The sequence below is a fragment of the Sciurus carolinensis genome, chromosome 11, assembly GCF_902686445.1.
Source record: "Sciurus carolinensis chromosome 11, mSciCar1.2, whole genome shotgun sequence".
Taxonomy (NCBI): domain Eukaryota; kingdom Metazoa; phylum Chordata; class Mammalia; order Rodentia; family Sciuridae; genus Sciurus; species Sciurus carolinensis.
The window spans coordinates 9,418,107-9,435,891 of record NC_062223.1 but is presented as its reverse complement, the minus strand read 5'-3'; the positions used below and the strand labels follow the sequence as shown (position 1 = coordinate 9,435,891).

Here is a 17,785-nt window from a genome sequence, read left to right as displayed (position 1 = left end):
GTCACTACCTCCATTGATGAGATTCTCCTGGTCCTCTGTCCACAACCCCGCAACACCATACCCAAAGGTAGGCAAATTATCCTGCATTTTTATTGAATGAATAAGATACTTATGAAGTGTCTCAAGGCCCCTGGTCTAAGGGAAGACTTTAAAGTGATGAATAGAACTTGGTGAGGTGTCAAGATCAAGGAAAGCAACATTGAAGGCCCAGAAGGTGACCAAGAACATGTGGGCAGAGGCAGCTGGCTGGGGAGAGGGATTGGTTGTGGCAGACAGGAACATGGGAGATTCAAAGACTGGTGTAAATGACTATAAATGGTGGATCTGCTGGTGGCTTTACTGCAGGCCAAGTGGCAGGGCACTATGTCCTCTGGGTCCTGGGGAGATTGGGTTTGTCAGGGTTCTCTAGAGAAGCAGAACCAATAGAGAGGGAGAGAGAAAAATCTTGATAGAATGATTTTTTATGAATTGTGATCTTGAGGCTGGCAGGTCTAAATTGTGCAGGGCAGGCAGGCAGGCTGGAGACCCAGGAGAAGCCGAGGTTGCAGCTGAAGTGTGAAGGCCACCTGGAGGCAGAATTCCCTCTTCCTCAGCCTTTTTTCCTTAAGACCATCTACAGATTGAAGGAGGCCCATCCACACTGTTGAATGTGTGATATTATGATATAATAAGAAATATGTATTTGGTCTCTGTGCCTCGCTTCTTCTGACACAGAGCTCCTAGATCCCTTGGAATTTCCTGGGTGATTGGTGCAACTTCTGTTCTAATGAGAAAGTCTTGGTGGGTTCCTGAATAACTTGGATCCAGGACTAGTTGCCAGGGGAATCAGTTATGTGATTAGATGTTTGGAACTTTCAGCCCCTCCTCCCACCTCTAGGAAGTCAGGAGAGGGGCTGCAGGTTGAGTTGATCACCAATGGTCAGTGAGTCAATGATGCAATCAATCATAATGAAGCCTCCATAAAAACCCAAAAGGACTGGGTTCAGGAATTTCTGGAAAGCTGAACACGTGAAGGATCCAGGAGGGTAGCATACCTTGCCCCAAGAAGATCTGGATGCTCCACCCCACTCCCCCATGCTATGCCCTGTGCCTCTCTTCCATGTGACTGTATCTTTTGCAATATCCTATACAATGAATAGGAGAATGTCTTCCCCTGAGTTCTGGGAGCTGCTGTAGCAAATGAATTGAACCCAAGTAGGGGGTTGTGGGAACCCTGACTCACAGCTGGTCATCAGAGTAAAGGTGACAACTCACTGCCTGTGATTGGTATGTGAAGTGGGGGCAGGCTTGTTGGACTGGACCTTCCACCCCTGGGATCTGCCACCATTTCCAGGTAGACAGTGTCAGAATCACATTGAATTGTAGCAAGCCCAGCTGGTGTCCCCTGGAGAATTGCTTGGTTGGTTTGTGGGGAGACTCCACACATTTTGGTGACTAGGTGAAGTGTTGAATTGAGTGTGATAGTAGAAAGAAAAAAAAACTGGTTTATTTCTTCCTTCAGAGAAGGAAATTTACTTTACTCAAAGTCTACTGATTTAGGAGCTGGGGTGTAGCTCAGTGCTAGAGTGCTTGCCTAGCACGTGCAAGGACCTGGGTTTGACACCCTGCACCACACACACAAAGTCTACTGATTTAAATGTTATCTCATCTTAAAATACACTCATAATGACAGCTAGACTGGTGTTTGATCAAATATTTAGGTGCTGTGGCCTAGCAAGTTGACACAAAATTAGCCATTTTAAGACGCTTTTGCTCTCTGACCCGTGCTTCCCCCCAGCTCCAGTCATACCCCTACAGATCTTATTGGCCCCACAGATCCCACCACGGGCCCCTTTCTGGGCTGGTTTCTGATGTCTACACCACCCCACTCCACCCCTCAAGAACCAAGTCAGTTCTGTCTCAAATTGGACCATTCAGAGATGGGTGTCTGTCAGGTGAGACCCCCTTCCTCCTTCCCTCCCTCCCTCCCTCCCTTCCTTCCTTCCACTAGGGATTGAACTCTGGAGTGCTTCCCCACTGAACCACATCCCCAGTCCTTTTTATTTTTTATTTTGAGACAGGGTCTTGCTAAGTTGCAGAGACTGGCCCTGAACTTGCCATCCTCCTGTCTCAGCCGTCCTAATAGCTAAGATTATAGATGTGGGCCACTGCCTGGCCCCAGCTGCACATTTCTGTCCCCAGTCAGATGAAGGCTTGATCGAGACCTTGAAGACAGTTAACCAGGCCCTTTAAATGGCCCATGGCTATAGTTTCCTCATAAGATATGAGTCAGTTCAGACAAAGGGCTTTGCCCATTCTGAAATTTCCCAGCTACCCCAGGAGGGCAGTCTGTTCATTTCCCTTCCAGAATGCCCTCAGACTGCACAGCTATGTGGCCTTCAGTGGTCAGCTTCAGGATTTCCCAACTCTCGGTGTCCCTCTACCTGGAAGGAGTCCGCTGTCTCACATGCTGGAAGGGACAATTATTGTCTGAATCAAACAAATTAATGTTTGGCTACTTCTTTACTGTCCCCTGAGGCACCCTGGGGAATCTGGAGCTGCTTTTCTTGGGGAGCAGGACAGAAGACTGTAGGTTGGAATTCCAACTCTGCTGTGCGGTCTTGAGCAAGATAGTTAAGAAAAAAATCTTTTGAAAATTGAGGTGAGAGGGTTGGGGAGGTGGCTCCATTGGTAGAGCACTGCCCTAGCATGCAGAAAGTTCTGGGTTTAACCCCCAGCACTGCACTATTAAGTAATTAAATAAATGTTTTAAAATTGAGGTAAAATACATATAACATAAAACTAACCAGTTTGAAGTGTGTATGTCAGAGACAGTATATTCAAGATATTATGTAGTTGCTGCATTGTCTATGGATGTTTATTTTATTTATTTACATGCAGTCCTGAGAATCAAACCCAGGACCTCACACATGCCAGACAAGTGCTCTGCCACTGCACCACAGCTTCAGCCCAAAGGTTTGTAGTTTTAACTCCTATATCAGGTCACTGTCCTATATTGGTTAGTTTCTGCCTATGCTATAAGATAGGGATCCAGTTTGGTTCTTTTGGATGTGGGTATCTAGTTGCCCCAGTACCATTTGTTAAAGGGACTATCTTTCTCCACTGAATGGCCTTGGAATCATTGCCCAAAATCAATTAACCATAGATATATGGGTTTATGTCTGGTTCTGCAATTCTATTCCATTGGTCTATATGTTCGTCCTTATGCTAGTATCACATTATTTTGGTTACTAAAGGTAGGGGACAAGTTTTGACATTGGGAGATGTGAGTCTTACAACTTTGTTCTTTTTCAATATTGTTTTTGGCTCTTCAGGGTCCCTTGCAATTCCATACGAATTTCAGGATAGGCTATTACATTTTTGCAAAAAAAAAAAAAAAAAAAAAAGGCTGTTAGAGTTTTGATACAGCTCATATTGTATCTATATATCACTTTGGCTAGTGTTGCCATCTTAACAATATATATCTTCTGATCCATGAACATAGGATGTACTTTCATTTCTTTAGGTCAACTTTAATTTATTTTAGCAACGTTTTATAATTTTCAATGTAGCAGGGCGCAGTGGTGCACGCCTGTAATCCCAGTGGTTCAGGAGGCTGAGATAGGAGGTTTGTGAATTCAAAACCAGCCTCTGCAAAAGTGAGGTGCTAAGCAACTCATTGAGACCCTGTCTCTAAATAAAATACAAAATAGGGCTGGGGATGTGGCTCAGTGGTCAAGTGCCACTGTGTTCAATCCCCAGTACTAAAATAGTAATAATAATAATAACAATAATAATAATTTTCATCTTTTACCTCCTTGGTTAAATTCGTTAGTAGGTATTTTATTCTTAGATCTTACTAAAGTTGTTTTCTTAATTTCCTCTTCAGGTTGTTCATTGCTAATATGCAGAAATAGAACTTATTCTAGCATGTTAATATTAAATCCTGTAACTTTGCCTAATTCATTTATTAGCTCTTATAGATTTTTGTGTGTATTCATGAATATTTTCTACATATGTATGTATTACATGATCTGTGACTAGGTATAGTTGATCTAAGAGTGTCTTAATTTCTTTACTTTTTTAAAAAAATATTTTGTAAGTTGTAGATGGACACAATCCTTTTTTTTAACGTGGTACTGAGGATAGTTTTTATGGATATAGAATTCCTGGTTGATTTTTTTTCTGGCATTTTATATCTCATCCCACTGCCCTCTGAGTATCATGGTTTCTGCTGGGAAATAATCTGTTACTTTTATTGAAGAATGCTAGTGTAAAAAGTTGCTTCTCTCTTTGTTTTGACTTTTGATAGTTTGGTTATAATGTGCTTGAGTGTGGCTCTCTGTGTTTATCCTCCTTGGTCTTTGTTGAGCTTCTTGAATATGTAGATTCATGTATTTTATCAAATTTGGGTAGTTCTGGCTCTTATTTCTACAAATATTCTTACTGCCCCATTTTTCCCTTCCATGGGACTCCATGGATGCATATGTTGGTCCACCTGATGGTATCCTACAGATTGTAGGCTTAATTCACTTTCATTCATTTCTTTCTTTCTGATTTCAAACTGTATGTTTTTTTCAAACTGGAAAATTTTGATTGACATATCATCAAGTTAGTAAGTTAGCTGAATCTTTTCTCCTTCCTTTTTTTTTTTTTTTTTTTTTTAGCATGACTGGGGATTGAATCCAGGGGCACTCAATCACTGAATTACATCCTTTTAAACATTTTTCTTTTTAAATTTTGAGGCAGGGTCTCACTAAGTTGTGGATATTGGCCTTGATCTTGTGTTCCTTCTGTCTCAGCTTCCCAAGTAAACTGAGGCGTGATTACAGGCATGCACCAACACACTCAGCTGCTGATTCTCTTCTGCTTGCTCAAACTGCTGTTGAACCTTGAATGATTTTTTAAAATTTCGATTATACTTTTCAACTCCAAAATGTCTGTTATTTATTTATTTATTTGGTACTGGAGCTTAAACCCAGGGGTGCTCTACCACTGAGTTACATTCTCAGTCCTTTTTAGTTTTTATTTTGAGACAGGGTCTTGCTAATTTGCTGAGTCAAGCTGGGCCTCAAATTTGTGGTCCTCCTGCTTCAGCCTCCTGAGTCTTTGAGATTACAGGCCTATGCCACTATGCCTGACAATTTGGTTATTTTTTTTTTCTAAATTCTGTCACTTTGCTGGTATTATCTATTCTTTTTATTTTTTTGAGACAGGTCTCATTATGTTATCCAGGCTGGCCTTAAACTACTCAGCTAGTCTCCTGCCTCAGCTACCCAAGTAATTGGGACTACAGGCACATGCCATCACACCCAGATGATAGTCTCTAGTTTTGATATATCATTACTCTGGTTTTCCTTAGCTCTTCGAGCATTTTTAAGAAAGTTGGTTAAAAGTCTTTGTCTATTTGGGTGCGGTGGTGCACACCTGTAATCCCAGCGGCTCCGGAGGCTGAGACAGGAGGATCATGAGTTCAAAACCAGCCTCAGCTAAAGCAAGCTGCTAAGCAACTCAGTGAGACCCTATCTCTAAATAATATACAAAAGAGGGCTAGGAATGTGGCCCAGCAGTCAAGTGCCCCTGAGTTCAATCCCTGGTAACCTCCCCGCTCCCCAGAAAAAGTCATGGCCTAGTGAGTCTAATATCTTTTCTTCCTTAGAGACAGTTTCTGATAACTTCTTTTGGGATTGCTCCATACCTTCTGTTTTTTGTGCATGCTTCATATTTTTTTGTTGTTGAAAACTGAAGATAGTGAATATTAAAAATTGGTAATTCTAGCAGGGTGTGATGGCATACACCTGTGATCTCAGCTACCAGGGAGACTAAGGCAGAAGGATTGCAAGTCCCTTAGTCTCAGCAATTTAGCAAGGCCCTAAGCAACTTTGCAAGACTGTTTCAAAATAAAAAGGTCTGGGGATGCAGCTCAGTGGTAGAGTGCTGTGGGTTCAATCCCCAGTGCCAGGGGCGGGGAGTGGCGAGGTGGTCCTGGTGTTCCTGCCGGGCTCTTGGTCGTGGTCCTGTCGTGAGGTGAGGCGGCTGTGGGCAGCACTTGGTCCAGGGCGGGTGTGCACTACCCCGTTGGGCATCGAAATAGCTGAACGCCACTAGGTCAGCAGTAGGGATGTCATCACCGCGGGTACTACATCTGGACTCTTGAGCCTCAGTGCTGGGCTGCTTTCGGGAGCAGTGGTGACAGAGCCAGAGCCTACCCCAATCCCACCTTACCCAATAGAGAACTCAGGAGATAGCACACTTCAAGCTCAGTCCCCCTTTCCCAATGCCAGGCGGACCCAGCCCTTCACGCAAATGCTTTGCAGCTCCCACAGGACAAGTTACTGTGATCCTTATTCCTGAAGAAACTCGAAGTAAATGAATATTTCAGAACAAAAAAAAAAAAAAAAAAAAAAAAAAAAAAAAAAAAAATCCCCAGTGCCAAAAATTTTTGTTTTGGTAACTCTAGAAATCATATTCTTCTCCCTCCTCAGGGTCTCTTTCACTATTTGTGTATGTTATAAATATTTGTTTAGCAACTTTCAGAAAATATTTTTGTAAATATTGTATTCTTTATCATGTGTGATCTCTGAAGTCTCTGTTCCTTTAGCTTATGACCAGCTAGTGTTTTGACAGATGTCCTTGAATCCAAAGAATTGAAAAAATAAAAAATGAAAAGAAGAGCTCTTCCAGTATTTGCAGATTTTCTGTGTTAGGGTTGTCCTTCAACATTTAGCCAATCTGTTTAAACTCTGCCTTAGCCTTCACTTCCAACCTGTGTGAACCTGAGGATTAGCTGGAGGGGAAAGCTGAGGGTCTTCTCAGGTCTCTTCTGAGCATGCGTTTTTCCCTAAATGCACATGATTTTCTAAATTCCCTGATATTGGAGAGAGCTTTTCACTTCCCCAGGTTTTCCTCCCAGACTTTTAGCGTGTCTGTTGTTTGCCTCATCTGTAATCTTTAGGACAGACAGCGTGGGTGGTGATTTGCTTTTCAGTGTTTTGGAGGACTGCGCTCTGAATAGAGGCCTTTCCATCCTGCGATTTCTGAATTAGGTAAGTGCCTAGCATTAGTCCTTCAGGTAGCCCTCAAGCAGGTCAGAACAGGTAAACACAATTCTTTTAGAACAGGGTGTGCTCTGCTTCTTCTAGAACCAAGGACCGGGGTCCTCCACTGGGAATGCTATCTTCATAACTGCTGACAGCCCCAGGAGTTGAATGGGCAAGGGAAGTAAAATGCTGCAGACCTCATTTTCTCCTCCCAGGCTGTAGGAACAGCCTCGGCCAAGGCCTCTTTGCTTGTCCCTTCTTTGTGGTTCACTGTCCACATGCAGCCACAGGGTCTAAAGCACAGCTCCGAGGGTGTCATCCAGCAGGCTCCAGCATTGCTTTTCCTTGATTGCAATATGAAGGTCAGATGCTTTGACCTTGTACATAAGGCCCTTCATCATCTGGCCCCAACTGCTTCCATTTCATCCTCTCCTCTAACCCTCCCTCGCCCCCAGGGGACCGTCATCAGAAGTCCCCACAGTAATTCCATGCTCATGCCTCCCACACTCCCTGGCGCCCCTGATGGAGGTGCCCTGTCTCCATCTCAGCCCAGCGAACTCATTCATCCCTCCAGGCCCAGCTGGGGAAACAGCTCCTCCAGAATGCCTGCCGGGCCTCCCCAGGGGGATCAATGGCCACCTCTCCGGGACCGCTGTGTCACGTGCTCCTGCAGGCCTACTATACGGTACATTCTGCTTCCCATGGCTTTGGCAGTGTGGACTGCATCCCCTGTACTCCAGGGTCTCCAGACCAGCCAGGGCCTGCCCAGGGCAGGTGTCTCTGAACAGTGGTCAGAGGAATGAACCCTTGCTTGGGGTCTGCCCTGTGGTTTCTGGGCAGGTGACCCATGCTGGCTCAGCACCTGCTTTGTAACAAGCGCTTAGTGAATGTTGCCAAAGGCAGGTGGGCAGGAACGCGTGCTCTTTTCTGGGCTGGGCAGTTGGTGCCGATGGGTGAAGGGGAAGCCAGCTCTTCATCCATCCTGAGAACTGGCTGGGCTGTCAAAGCCTGCCGGGGCTACACTTCTAAGGAGAAGCCCTGGTCTGGCAGAGGATGCAGGTGAGAGCCCAGGATGAAGGAAGGGGACAGCTGTCCATCCACAGGTGCTCCTCCCAGGAGTACAGGACAGGGCTCCTTTTGGGGCCAAACCTCTTTGTGGTCATGTGGTTCAGAGGTGCCCAAACAGGGATGCACACCAATCCCTGCTCCTCTCAGGGCCTGTCCTCTCACCTGTCAAGTAGGCAGTGTTATCCTCACCCCACTGGGCTCAATGTGGCCAACAGAGCCAGCTGCACTTTGAAAACAGACTCCATGAATGCATCGTACAAATGAACAGGGCTGTAATTAGACCCAGGAGCAGGGTCCGAGGGAGAAACAGGGCGAAAGGTGGAGAATGTGCTTAGGGCTCCTGTCCCAAGTCCCTTCAGGAAAAGAAGCAGGTGGTGGGCAGGAGGGACAGCACCTTCAGGGAGGGTGGAGATGGGGACTGTGTTCCAGCGCTATCATGAACCAGTCCCTTCCCCTTTGGACTTGGTTTCCTCACCTGTTCAGTCAGGAAGACATAATCCCTGTCCAGTTCCTTCCCAGGGCCTCAGTGAGGCTCAGTGAAGGAGTGGGTGTGGAAGACTCTTCACAAATGGAAAGTCCACTGTATGCAAGCAGGCTAACTGCTTTTCTGGAAGCCAGGGCCAAATGGGTTCTGGGAAGTAGGAACAGTAAATGTTGGCCAAGAAAAATACTGTATTAACTGGGCAGTGCAAACCTGTAATCCCAGAGACTTGGGAGGCTGATGAAGGAGGACCGCAAGTTAGAGGCCAGCCTCAGCAACTTAACAAGATCCTGTCTCAAAATAAAAAATAAAAAGGGCTGGGAATGTAGCTCAGTGATGTCCCTGAGTTCAATCCCCAGTACAGAACAAAATAAAGCAAAACAAACAAAAACACCAAGGCTCAGAGCCGAGTCCTTGGAGTAGCCTCAGATCCTTAACACCTCTTCCTTCATGCTCCCCTCAACTTCTCAACTTCCCTGGCACCCTTTGTCCTGGGTGGGAGAAGGACATTGGGTGGCTGGGGCCCAGGACAAGGAAGAGCCCCTGCCCTGGGAGCCCCACCTCCTGCTTTGACTGGAGGGCTAGGTGGCATCAGCCACACCTTCAGCCAGGCCTGCTGGCAGCTCCGCTCCTGGGTCAGGGTCAGCAGGTGGAGTTCTTGATTAACAGACGCAGTCTTGATGGTGGGGGAGGGCCCTGGTCCTGCACCCTCTTTTCCCGATTGCCACCCTTCCATGCGGTCTTCTGTGTCTAGATGAAGTCCATTCTCTGTGAGGTGTGGAATGATCAGAGGTGGATTCTGTTTTGCAGAACCCCATGTAGCCAGTGGCCAGGGATGAAGAGTGGCTTCTGCTGCCTCCTGGCACCTGCTGCCAAAGGCCTGCCCAACAGGCCTGAGCCCAGCTGGTCATCCCTTCCAGGCTGGGTCTCAGCTCCAGGGAACGTGCTGAGAAGAGGCTGCCAGGAGTCCTGACGGGCCCTTCAGAGCAGGGCCTTGAAGAGGAAGGAGAGAGAGGCTCCGCAGGAGAGTCCCAGGGCCAGGAAGAAGGTCATGAGCGCGCCAGCCACCTCCCTCTCATGTGGCAACACCTGCCTGGAACACAGAGGAACAGGAGTTCTTAGAAAATGCTGGGCCCAAACCTGGGGACAGCCCTGAGGTCCCCACCTGTCCCTACACAGGACACCTGAATTCCAGTCTGTGACCCCACTCCTGTGTTCCCATCAGTAAAATGAGGCCACTGGACAGACATCTCTCAGGGCCTTTGGGGACCAACATCATAGGAGTCTAGATTCCACAGCCTTCCTTCTTGACAAAAATGCCCTGGAGCTGGTTCTGCACGTCACCTGACTCTCCTGAGATTCTCAACTCCATTGCCCCTAGAGGAAATAGCCCATGAGCCTTGCTTTTGAAAAAACCTTAGCTCCCCTTCAACTGAGAATCTTGGAGCTAGATGGGCTCTAAGGGAGGACAGTTACCTATTTATTTATAGATAGGGAAACTGAGGCCCCCCAACAGGCCCCAGAACCAGTGCCTGAGGCCAGCTAGCAGAGAAGGCCTGACCCACAGGGTGGCGCCAGCAAGGCATGGACACAGCTACCAGGGCTGCCCAGGGCAGGCCAGCTCCCTCCCTTGCAACTGTCCCTCCTCAAAGGGCCAAGCCCTCGCAGCCCCACCCCCAGCACCCGCCCTTCCCTTCCCCCAGACCTGGGCGCCAGGCACATGGTGAGGGACACCAGGTAGCCATTGGAAACGGCGAAGAGCAGCATGAAAGTGATGAAGTAGGCGTCCTGAGGGAAGAGGATGGGCAGCCGGGCCCGCTCGGGCACGTGGCACAGCATGAAGAGTGGCACAAACAGGAAGCGCAGGCACACCAGCAGGGGCAGCAGCCGGCTGTCCTCATCTGGCTGTGGCGCAGGCTCGGGTGAGTGGGGTCCCTCGGGACACCCGTAGGAGAGACCCATCAGTTGCCCCCTGACCTCCTCTGCTGAGAGCCAGGGCTGAGGCCTCTAAGGAACAAGGGGCTGGGCCATGGCCACCCAACAGCCAGTACAGGTGTGGGGCTAGCCTTGGCCTCTCCCTAGCTCTAGCTTGGGCTCTCACCCAGGCAGAATTGAAGAGGCCTCAGACAGGATCCAGGGCTTTCCAACTTAGTTCCCCAGGGCATCCCTAGGGGTTCCATGTGCCCTTTAGGAGCAGAAGGGTTTCTTTTCCTTTAAATTTATTTATTTTTATTTAAAAAAAATTAATTATAGATGGATACAATACTTTTTATTTTATTTTATTTTTATGTGGTGTTGAGGATTGAACCAAGTGCCTCACACATGCTAGGCAAGAGATCTACCACTGAGCCACAACCCCAGCCCTCTTTTCCTCTAATTTTTTAATTGGCACATGGAAGTTGCACATATTTATGGGATACCATGTCATGTTTTGATACAGGTACACATCTAATGCTCAAATCAGGGTTAGCATATCTGTCTCTTCAAGCATTTATCATTTCTTGTTGGTAAAAACATTCAAAATCCTGTCTTCTAGCTTTTATGAAATATACCACACAGTATCATCATCTTAAGCTACCCTGATGTGCAACAGAACCCCAGAACTTATTTTTCCTATCCAAATATAACTTAGTACTCCACATCCAACCTCTTCCAGAGGGGTTTCTGAGCAGGACAGGACGCTGGCAATCTGGGCCCCTCCCACCTGGATCAGAGCAGTTCTGCTCTGCTGCATTTATAATGTCTCCTAGGGAGATTTCACTTAGCACCTTGGCTAGAAGCAATTTGGAAACAAGGAACTGTGTTCAATCCCTCACCAGGTATAGGAAACTCGGTATGACATTCTCTGAGTATGGAGGGCTGGGCCCTGGGCTGGACACTGGGGACACAGGCGTTGACTATGCATGGCTTCTCCTTTAGAGAAGCCCAGTCCAGGCTTACCTATGCCAAGGGCCAAGTGCTTACTGCTACTTGGCAGGTTCTTCCACTGCCAGACCAATTGGACTACTGGAAAGTCACCTGCAATTTCATGCCCTCTGGTCCCCTAGCTGCTTCCCATAAATTGGCAGCTTGTCCAGCCCAGCGGTGCTCACCCACAGGAAGTACGAGGTCAGACTCCGTCCCAGCCAGTCCATGATGTTGAAGAGCAGGAAGCAGCAGATAGGGTTGAAGAACTGACCTGGGGGAGACAAAGGGCTGGTGGCTCACCCTAGTCCCTGACTCTCCTATCTCCCCTTGGCTCCCCCATCCTCCTCTGTACCCCAACACTCACTCCATTTCCCAGGACTGGTGGAGCTGGTCACCATGGCTGTGATGGCAGGGAAGACCGAGAGGGTGACTGTGAAGACCAACACAAGGCACAGCGCCGTCAGCCAGATCTGGGAGCCGGAGGCAGGAGTGTGAGTGGGCAGGGCAGCCCCGGCCAACACGAGGCCCCCAACCTTCTCACTCCAGCCCTGCCCTGGGGCAGGACACCTGGGGCCTGATCCAGCTGTGTCCCTGACCTGCTATGGCCCTGTGACCCTGGGGTGGACAAGTGAGCACTAAGACTCTTCGCAGCTGAAGAGCCTCTGGTGGGGACTGGAGAGGGTGTCCCTCCCTTCTACCCCATGAAGGGTGGTTGGGGGTTATCTCCCTGCCGTACCTTCTGGAAGACAATGAAGACTGAAGGTTTTTCTGGCTTCTGTGGCTCATCTAGCTCTGGCTCCAGCTCCGGCTCCTTCTCAGGGTCAAGATCTAGAGTCAGGGTTGCTGTCTGGGGGCTGTTGGGAATCCCATTCTTCTCATCTGGGGCAAGAAAGGAGTGTGGGGTCCTGTGGTCTAGGTCAGCCCGGAAGGAGGAAGATTCCCAGTAGTTAAAACAAGTGACCCTCCTCCAGTCCAAGGTGCGAGTAAAGGGAAGTAATGGTGGCAGTATGCCAACTATGTATTAAGCACACGCGTGTGCCAGGCAACGAGTTAAGCGTCTCATTGCCTGCCATTGCTCTGCAAATGAAGAAACAGGCTGGAGGAGTTAAGTGGCTTGGTGACTTGCCTAAGGCCACTCAGCTTGGGTGTTGTGAAGCCAGTATTCAGACTTGGGTGCATCTGAATCCAGAGCTTGCCTGCAAGAAGCTCCACTGCCTCCCCACTTTTCTGTTTTCATTTTGGATACTGGGGATAGAGCCCAGGAGCACTTAACCACTGGTTATAGCCCTTTCTGAGTCAGAGTCTCGCTAAGTTGCTGAGGCAGGCCTTGAACTCAGACTTCCCATTTTATAGAGCAGACAACTGAGGCCCAGAGAGCAGCAAGGCATGACTTTAATTTCAGAGTTCGCTTTGTGATCTACCTGTACTCACCCAAGCTCCTGGAGCAAGGCACAGTGATGCATGCCTATAATCCCAATGACTGGAGAGGGTGAGGTGGGAGGACTGAAAGTTTGAGACCAGCCTCAGCAATAAAGCAAGACCCTGTCTCAAAGTAAAAAAAAAGGGCTGGGGAAGTGCTCAGTAGCTAAGCACTGGTGGGGGTCTTCTTGGCAAGGCCCTGGGGCTTACCAGACTGGAGGAGCTCAGCTTTGGTCTCCAGCTCATGCACTGGGGACCGGGAGGGCTTCTTGGCCAGGTAGTAGCGGGCAAACTCCTGCAGAAGGATTGGGAAATATCAGCACTGCCTGAGTGAGGTGTCTGGATCCCTACCCACACCACTGGCTTGGAGGCCAGGACACCCCCCTGGCTGAACACGGGTCCTGTCCTCTCCCAGGGCCTTAGACTCGGGGCTCTGAGATGCAGGCTCACCAGGTGCGGTAGGCTCAGGTAGCACACGACGGACATGAGAATACCCACACAGGGCGTGACAAAGTATCCCAGAGCAGAGGTCTGGGCATCCACACCACCTGCAGAGGAGAGGTGGCTGGTCCCATGGCTCCCAAGGGTCCTCTAACTCCTGTCCTCCTTCCCCAGGGCCTTCTCAGGTTCATCTCCTAGCCTCTTCCCTTTCCTTCACTGGCTGACTGAATCTCATACAAGGCCCCAGAATGGCCCTTCATCCCTCTCTCTTCTGTACATGCCGTTTTTGTTGAGCACCTGTTATGTGAAAGAGGCTTTCTCTTAGTGCAGGCTCAGTACAATCTCAGCATAATAATCATTTATGTGGGGAAACTATGGCAGAGAGATTAAATGCCCCATCCAACGCACCCAGCCAGTGAAGGGTGAAGTGGATTAAAGCTCGAGCCCACCTCAAACCCATCCCCCATCCCTTAACCTCAACCTGCTGGCATGTGCCACTGTCACACCAGGACCCCCTCTCCCGGTCATTCTCCCTCACTGCAGAGCCCAAGAGCCTGGCTGCCAGGCCCAAGCCCCAAGTCTCCACCACTCCATCACCTCGGTCTCTACCCGGAATCCAGGCACTTCCTCCTGCCCACCCTCTATAACCCCAAATCTCAGAGGCCACCCCACACCTCCAGCCATCCAAGTCCACTCACTGGCCATGGACATGAGCATGGCGAGGGCAGCGAAGATCCCAGCCAGGCCCTGGCCACTGAGGAAGAGGGTGCTGTAGGTGGACGGCATGGTGCCCAGCTGCCCAAAGAGGCTGCCCTGCAGAACTGCACAGAAAGCTGAGGAGAGACAGGGACAGGGCCGCCACTCAATAAGGCAGCCTTAGGGCTTCCTGGAGGAGGCCTTGGCAGAGGGCAGGGGGACTCTGGACCTGACTGGGCAGGGGGGAGCTGTCCTGGGGACCCTGGCATTCTGCTGCAACACACCCCATTCATTGCTCTTCTGAAGTGCAGCCACTGGCCTGTGGGGCTAGGTGCCAGGAGGCCAGCTCCAAGGTCACCGTGGAGCCTGGGAAAAAGGGCTTTTCCTCTCCCTCTGGGCCTCAGTTCCTCTATCAGAGATCCTGGTGACAGGGGTGCTCTCTTCTCTTCTTGCATCTCTTGGGCCCTTCCTATTACAGGGAGCAGGCTGGGGTGGGGCGGAAGTGCTCACAGTTGATGAACCAGACGGAGGCCATGGTGATGGAGAAGAAGGGCCCAGGGTTCATGTCCACCTTCACCAGTGCTGCTGTCAGGGCAAAGAGCAGCAGGATGCCCAGCAGGCTGCCCAGAATGCGCACCGTCTCAGGGATGCTGAGGGTAGAGAGCATTGGGTGGGCCCATGCCAGGCAGGGGGTGGTGGGCAAGAGGTGCTGCCAGGGGCGGGGCAGTGGGCTGGGAGGGCCAGGCAGGTGGAGCAGGGGAAGGATGGGAAGTCTTCCTGGGCCCCGATGACACCGTCTTGGCAAGGGCTAAGGTCTCACCACTGGTACAGGAAGGAGTTGAGGAGGGTGAAGAGCAGCAGGGGCAGCTGGGACAACAGTGTCACCCAGTTGTTGAAGTTGAAGGTGTCTGTGGGGCCTGTGTGGTTGGTGCTCAGGGTCCCAGCTGTGCTGTTGACCACTGCCAACCGCCCCTGAAAGTACTGCCAGATGGGGAGGAGAAGTAAGGTTAGAAACCCCCTGGTCTGTCCCCTCACCCCCTCCCAGGTGTGTGACTGCTTGACTAATGTCTTTGGGGATACCTGCCTTATCCCTGCATTGTCCCCAGCACCTGCACACAGTGGGAATGGCATAGTCGTGCACCAAACTGAATGGCTGAAGTGTGGAACAGGGCCCAAGCGCTAAGAACCCCCAGCTCAAGCCACGCTGCATCTCTGGATCGACCACCTCTTCAGTGCCCTGGTCCCCCCAGCAGCCTCTGGATTCATTCATTCCATGGGTATTGAGTATCTACCAGAAGCTAGGCTCTGGCTTAGGTGCTGACCTCTTGCACTCCCCTGTCACTTCTCTGCCTAAGCTCCATTCACCTTCTCCCCCCACCTCCCTAGTATGTACAAGGTAAACCCCAAGTGTTTGGAACAGTATTTAGGACCCTGCAGTATCAGATCCTAGGCTCCCTTTTGTGTCCCATCTCTTGTTCCACCCCACTGAGCACCAGGCACCCCAGGCTCTGGATCTTTCTCTGGACAGGCCCTTGCTTGGTCAGAAATGCTCTCTTTCCCCCTGACCACTTCTCTGTCCTCCAACTTTGCCTGCTCCACTCTCAACTTACAAATCCTCTGTGAAGTAGAAGGAATGTGCTCCCTCCCTGAGACCCACAGTACTCTGATCCAAGCCTGGGAAGGCACGTGTCATGTTACATTATTAATAGCTCTGACCCATCTTATTCTCAAGACCAGGGGCTGATTCATCTTTGGGTCTCCCCCATCCAGCACAGAGCACATCTGCACTGAATATAATAACCCAGTCCTAAAAAGAATGAAAACTCCACACATCTGCTTTCCTTTAAGAGAACCAACACTGAGGCTAGAGCCTCCCTCTGTCATGGTTTCCCTTTATCCCCACTGGCTGGTCCACAGTAGGTGCACATTAAATGTTTGCCTAATGAATTAATGTAATTAATTCTACTGTAAAGAAAACCAGAGGCTTGGATAACCCACTTTTGGAATGACTGGACCAGAAATAACGACAGAGGAGGTGGGTGGGTAGCTCTTTTGCTGGTTACAGACCCCCTGAGCTGGTGGGCATTCCCAAGTTTGGCCTTCCCAGCCATGAGAGAGGTATTTCTTCTCTCTGAGGCTCGGTGCTTCCGCGGGCGAATGCGCATACTGAGGAGTTTAAGGCGGCGTGGTGTAAATTAGGCTGGTGAGCGCTAGTCCGGGGCGGCTGGAGGGACGGAGGGTGTTGTGGCCACCGGGCTGTCTCACCGGGATGGCGGTGATGAAGAAGTTCCAGGGAAGGAGGGTGCCCAGCCCCAAGATGAAGAAGCTGATCCCGACCAGGTGGTAGCTATGGGGATCAGTGAGAAGGTCACCCCGAGGCCTCCCGCCGGGCCGCCCCTCCCGCCTCCCAGGCCATCCCTCCGGAGAGCGTACTACAACCCCCATCACCCCCGCGCAGCGGCCGAGGGAGTCGGCTGATGGGAATTGTAGTCCAAGCCATCTTTGGGAGCGGGATCGTTCTGCCCACCGCCACGGGCCCCGGCACGCACCGCACCGGCTTCCCAGCTCACCTGTCCTGCGGGGCGTCTCCTCGCGCCATGGCCTGGGCAACGGGATGCACCGGGATGGGAGCGCAGAGGGAGGCTCCACCAGCTCCTACGCGCGGCCGGAGGCCCGGGACTCGAGGCCGCTGGGACTTGGGTGTGTGTGGGGGGTTGGATCTCCGCGAATCCGGGAGCGGGCGGCGGGAGGCGGGGTGGGAGCCCCCGGAGGATTTGTGCGGGTCTCAAGCTCCGCAGGCTTGGACCTTGGCTCCGCCCCCGGGGCGGGGACAGAGGGTCTCACCACAGTCCCGGTGCCCAACCCACTGGCTCTTCTGGGGCGTCAGACCGCGCCCTACCTGAGGGTCTCCGGACCCGCCAGCCTACAACGCGCGTGCGACTTGGGGCGGCTGACCCGTGGGGTCTCGGCGCCGCACCTCTCCGCAGTCGCCGGCCCTGCCCGCGGGCGTCGGTCCAGGAGCGCTGCGGCGGGGGAGGGAGGGAGAGGAGCGCCCCGCCCCCTCCCCCGCGGAGAGCTCCGCGGGCCCCTTGCCCCGGCCTTTTCTCTCCTCGCCCGCTGCGGGGTGCCGCCAGAGCCGCGCTTGCGCCCCCAAACGTTGCGGCGCACACAGGGCACCTCTGCAGAGCCCCCTCCCAGGGCGTAACTTGAGCAGGGCCAGTGCGCGGGAAAGCAGGAGCCACCGCCTGTCGCAGGCGGTCCTACAGGCTGCGCGGAGCTGGGTGCCCCCGGAGGCCGAGGAGCGGGCCGGATGCCCATGCTGGTGGAGCCCCCAGACGGATCTGGAAGACAGTCGGACAGACTGGCCTTCTCCTCCAGCGGGTGCCTGGGGAAGCGCCCGGCTTTGGGGCGAACGCGGAGGCGCGGGTCCAGCTGGGGCGCCGGGCGGGCTTCCCGGCGGAGGTGAGGCGGAGCCGCGTCGGGGGCCCTGAGAGGCTAAGCAGCGGCTGGGAGAGGAGGGTGCCCCGGGAGCGCTGTCCCTCCCCGCGCCGCTGTGAGTGCTTAACTACACTGCCTCGCGGTCCTTCAGCACGTCACACCGAACACGAGGGTGCAGCCTCATCCCGCCGTTTTTTTCCTGGGAAAACTTTGAAAAGATTACAAACCATTGCAGTTTCGAAATTAGTTTGCTTGTTCTATCTCATAATGTATGAATGGGTGTGGTTTCTCTGGGTTACTGGAGAAGCCAGAGGCT

General features: G+C 51.2%; 1 protein-coding gene across 2 annotated transcripts; it reads right to left on the bottom strand.

Annotated features, from left to right (window-relative positions):
• Positions 1 to 8,342: 8,342 nt before the first annotated feature.
• Positions 8,343 to 17,542, bottom strand: Slc29a2 (solute carrier family 29 member 2). Of its 2 annotated transcripts, none has more exons than XM_047519242.1 (12): positions 16,602 to 17,542; positions 16,297 to 16,378; positions 14,852 to 15,012; positions 14,542 to 14,681; positions 14,034 to 14,168; positions 13,345 to 13,442; positions 13,105 to 13,189; positions 12,212 to 12,354; positions 11,840 to 11,945; positions 11,661 to 11,746; positions 10,274 to 10,503; positions 8,343 to 9,661 (listed from the first exon to the last, which is right to left on the bottom strand). In XM_047519242.1, exons 1-12 carry the CDS (start codon positions 16,628 to 16,630, stop codon positions 9,550 to 9,552), a joined length of 1,407 nt encoding a protein of 468 aa, XP_047375198.1. In that variant the 5' UTR covers positions 16,631 to 17,542; the 3' UTR covers positions 8,343 to 9,549. The 2 variants fall into 2 exon arrangements, with proteins under 2 accessions (XP_047375198.1, XP_047375200.1); XM_047519244.1 differs by having other exon boundaries at positions 10,274 to 10,473; positions 16,602 to 17,540.
• Positions 17,543 to 17,785: the final 243 nt, after the last annotated feature.

Coding starts and splice junctions, on each gene's coding strand:
- Slc29a2 (XM_047519242.1), bottom strand. CDS start 16,630: ATGGCGCGAGGAGACGCCCCGCAGGACAG. Junction 14,169..14,541: donor CTCCGTCTGGTTCATCAACT/GTGAGCACTTCC, acceptor GTCTCTCCTCAG/CTTTCTGTGCAGTTCTGCAG. Junction 10,504..11,660: donor TGACCTCGTACTTCCTGTGG/GTGAGCACCGCT, acceptor GGGTGTCCCGAG/GGACCCCACTCACCCGAGCC.